The following is a 4,607-nucleotide window of genomic DNA, read 5'->3' on the forward strand; positions in this document are numbered from 1 at the left end:
AAATCAAGACTCTAAGCTGAAATTTAGCAATCAGATTTATATATTAAATTCTCAGTCCACAATGATTCCACACAATAGATTCACAACCAATTTATAAAGATATAATCCACTAACCTAGATAAGATAAATTGACCTCTAGAAATCCATTCCTTAAGAAATATTCATAACGACAGGTAAGACCAACTTTTCTGCTGCAAGAGACCTGCCTGGTGAACTCAGGACACACAGAGGCAAAATTCCTCTAGGACCGGGCACTTCCGGTGTTTACCGGGAGTCCCAAACCCGCGGATCCCGGCCCGCAGCAGTTCTCTGCTCCCAGACCCCATGGGAGAGAGACCTCACCGCCTGGTCAGGTGGGCACTCCTGAGGCTGCAGAGTGGAAGAGACCACCAACACTGCCCACCCCTGCCCACATCCCTGGCCCAAGAGGAAACTGTATATGGCCTCTGGGTTCCCGTGGGGGAGGGCCCAGGAGCGGCAGGACCTCTGTGCCTGAGACACTGCCGGAACCTGAAGGGACAGACCGGATAAACAGTTCTCTGCACCCAAATCCCGTGGGAGGGAGAGCTAAACCTTCAGAGAGGCAGACACGCCTAGGAAACCAGAAGAGACTGCACTCTGCACACATCTCTGACGCCAGAGGAAAACACCAAACGCCATCTGGAACCCTGGTGCACGGAGGCTCCCGGAAAGGGCGGCGCAGATCTTCCTGGTTGCTGCCACCACGAAGAGCTTGTAGGCAGCACCCCACGAGCAAACTTGAGCCTCAGGACCACAGGTAAGACCAACTTTTCTGCTGCAAGTGACCTGCCTGGTGAACACCAGACACAGGCCCACAGGAACAGCTGAAGACCTGTAGAGAGGAAAAACTACACGCCCGAAAGCAGAACACTCTGTCCCCATAACTGGCTGAAAGTAAACAGGAAAACAGGTCTACAGCACTCCTGACACACAGGCTTATAGGACAGTCTATCCACTGTCAGAAATAGCAGAACAAAGTAACACTAGAGATAATCTGATGGCGAGAGGCAAGCACAGGAACCCAAGCAAAAGAAACCAAGACTACATGGCATCATCGGAGCCCAATTCTCCCACCAAAGCAAACACGGAATATCCAAACACACCAGAAAAGCAAGATCTAGTCTCAAAATCATATTTGATCATGATGCTGGAGGACTTCAAGAAAGACGTGAAGAACTCCCTTAGAGAACAAGTAGCAGCCTACAGAGAGGAATCGCAAAAATCCCTGAAAGAATTCCAGGAAATCATAATTAAACAAGTAGAAGCCCATAGAGAGGAGTCACAAAAATCCCTGAAAGAATTCCAGGAAAACACAATCAAACAGTTGAAGGAATTAAAAATGGAAATAGAAGCAATCAAGAAAGAACCCCCAGTGAACTAGATTGTTGGGGGGAGGGCGGCAATGGGGGGAGGATGGGGAGGGGAACACCCATAAAGAAGGGGAGGGGGAGGGATTAGGGGGATGTTTGCCCGGAAACCGGGAAAGGGAATAACACTCGAAATGTAAATAAGAAATACTCAAGTTAATAAAAAAAAAAAAAGAACTTTCACAGATCAATTTCTGTCAACAGGACTTAATCAGGACAAGAGAATAATTAGAGAAATGAACAAGTTCACTAGTTTCCATTTACAGTTTAGGTGTTGCATTCACCCCCGTCTCCTGTGCCAACTCAAGTAAAATTCTGTTTACTTGGTCCTGGCTCCAAATAGAATGAAGAATTCCAGGCCTATCTAGCTCCCACCTAAATAAACAGCCTGTTTAGACCATTTCTGAAGCTTGAAATATATCGTACTGTGTCCCACAGTATATGTACAATGAGATTTTATTTTGTTTTGTTTATTTTTATTTGTTTTTTATTTTGCTTTTGGTGGGGGAAGGGAGGTTACAAGGAAGGAAGATGGATACAAAGTGCCCTGGATATGAATGGAATTGGGCTACATGATGTGAAATGCAGGGGATGAACAATAATAAAAAAACTCAGAAACAAAAACTAAATTTAAAAATGCATTTGAATGAAGATGTTTGAGGTGATAAGAGTTAAGAGTTATGCTGTCAAAAACAAAACAAAACAAAACAAAACAAAAAAACCAAAACAAACCAAAAAAGACCCAAAAAACAAACTCATTCAGATCTCCATTGCAGACTTTTCATAGGTGACTTTTTAGTGCAGGTGACTACTTATGAGTGAAACCTATTATTACAGAGAAAGAGGACAACATCTGCTAAGTGTAAACAAACAAGCTCGCCTATTCCCTTCTTCCTCCCCCAATCCTAACTTGGAGCAAACGTCTCTTCAAAACTCCAACTAAACTCTCAAGTGTTTTGCTTTTTACTAGTTAAGTCAGAATTCTTCACAGTTTGAATCTTTCTTTGGTCACTTTCATGAGTCCACAAGATGGCAATGTTTTCTTTGGGATCTCAAGATTTCAAGAGGGAGAGAAGTGGGGGATGGGGTAGAGTGGGGGAGAAGAAGAGTACAGGAAGAGGAGGAGGGGGCAAAGAAAGGGGTGGCAGAAAGGCTTGGTGCTTCTGAGGTCACAAAAAGATCCCTTTTCTAGTTGTCAACTTAGAGTTGAGGATTTCAGTCCTCAGTGAAGAGGGAGGAGGCGAGAATGAAATCCTTCAGTGTTTCCCTAGTGGTCCTGTGGCTCCAGCTAAATGGTAAGTTTGGAAATTCCTTTGGGATCCAATGTGGGATGTAAAGTTCTTGCCTGCTCCAGGCAAATGGTAGAAACTCAGGTATTTTAAATCTCCAGTTAGGAAGTGAGAAGCCCATGGAAAAGTGTTAGAATCCATATGCATCTAGTCTTGATTTTGTGACCTTTGTCTTTCTGCACAGGGGTGAGCAGTCAGCAGAAGGTGCAGCAGAGCCCAGAATCTCTCATTGTCCCAGAGAGAGCCAAGACTTCTCTCAACTGCACTTTCAGCAGTAGTGCTTCTCAGTATTTCGCATGGTATAGACAACATCCTGGGAAAGAACTCAAGGAGCTAATGTCCATCATCTCCACTGGTGAAAAGGAAGAAGGCAGATTCACAATTCAGCTCAATACAGCCAGCCTACATGTTTTCCTGCACATCAGAGACTCCCAGCCTGGTGACTCTGCTCTCTACTTGTGTGCAGTGAGCACACAGTGCTACCCAGGCACCTGCAGGCTGCATGCAAACCTACTGTGCAGCATCAAGTCCTGACATAGGTCACAGACCACACAGCAGAGACATTCTGTTTCCATTCTATTCTATATGCTGTGGGACTTATAAGCAGGAATACAGAGGGCATGATTATCCTGGAACATATTTTAACATTAAGAAAAAAGTAATCCTGATAGGAAAGGCACATTACTAGTTCGGGTGAAATGTTTTCCACTTTTTTCTTCTTACATGTGGATGGTTATACAATAATGCACACACTACTAAAGGGCATATGTTGTTGAGCTGGAAGAAAAAACACATGGCCATAAGGCTTACCACATACCATGCCATAAAGACAACCATCAACTCTACAGCCCTGTGCTTTTAAATATCTTTCAATAAAAAATATTTGTTTTCTAATTTTTGAAAGCTAACTTACGATGTAGCAGGTTTCTCTATGGCAGTTTCATACACATTTACTTTTGGTTGACCCATTCCCAAGCTTATCCCTTCTACCATTTCCTCGTTCCCCATTCTACCTTGTGCTCCATTACCTCCCTAGTCATCTCCCTGAGTGCCCCTTTCACTTTATGTGCAGCTTTCTACACACATTCATAGTCACATGAGTGCATAGAGATAAAAATTAGAAGCTAAGATTCATATGCACTTTTCTATATGAGGACAGAATAATTCACACTACAGTATTTTCATGGGAATTCTATAATTTCATTTTTCTCCATTGCTTAATTACACACACACACACACACACACACACACACACACACACACACACACACATATATCCACCAAATTTTCATTATTCATTCTTTTATTGATGAATATCTAGGATGCCTTCATTCCATAGCAATTTTTTTTTCTTATAAAAGAAAACCTTTAATTGGGGCTGGCTTACAGATTCAGAAGTTTAGTTCAATATCATTATGGTGGAAAGCATGGTAGCCTACAGGTAGACATGGTGCTAGAGAAAGAGCTGAGAGTTCTACATCTGGATCTGAAAGGAGCAAGCAGGGAACTATGGACTACCAAGGCCAGGCATAAGCATCAGACACCTCAAAGCCTGCTCCCACAGATACATACTTCCTCCAACAAGGCCATACCTACTCCCACAGGACCACACCTTCTAATAGTGCCAAGAATTCCAACAAATGAGTTTACAGGAGCCATTTCTATTCAAACCCCCACAAGCTGTATACCAACCCCTCAACCTCACATACACACAGACAGACAGACATGTACAGAGAATTCCTTCTAAATGTTTCATATCCTAACTCCTTTCATTCCCATTCAGATTTTTTCAGTTGAATAAAATTGCTTCCATTGTATCAAGTACTCAACACCATTCAATATAATGTTTGGGGTGAAAAGTACAAGAAGTCACTTGAATTTAGCATCATTACACATCTTCTTATATACTATGTCTCAATTTTTATACTTC

The 4,607-nt window shown here is 42.8% G+C and overlaps 1 gene segment (V, D, J or C); it reads left to right on the forward strand.

Annotated features, from left to right (window-relative positions):
* The first annotated feature begins 2,634 nt into the window (after positions 1-2,634).
* On the forward strand, positions 2,635-3,461 carry LOC120097160 (T-cell receptor alpha chain V region 2B4-like). The segment is given in 2 exon segments: positions 2,635-2,683; positions 2,862-3,461. Coding segments are annotated over 2 exon segments (399 nt in total).
* Positions 3,462-4,607: the final 1,146 nt, after the last annotated feature.

This window comes from Rattus norvegicus, chromosome 15, assembly GCF_021556685.1.
Source record: "Rattus norvegicus strain SHRSP/BbbUtx chromosome 15, alternate assembly SHRSP_T2T, whole genome shotgun sequence".
NCBI classification, from domain to species: Eukaryota; Metazoa; Chordata; class Mammalia; order Rodentia; family Muridae; genus Rattus; species Rattus norvegicus.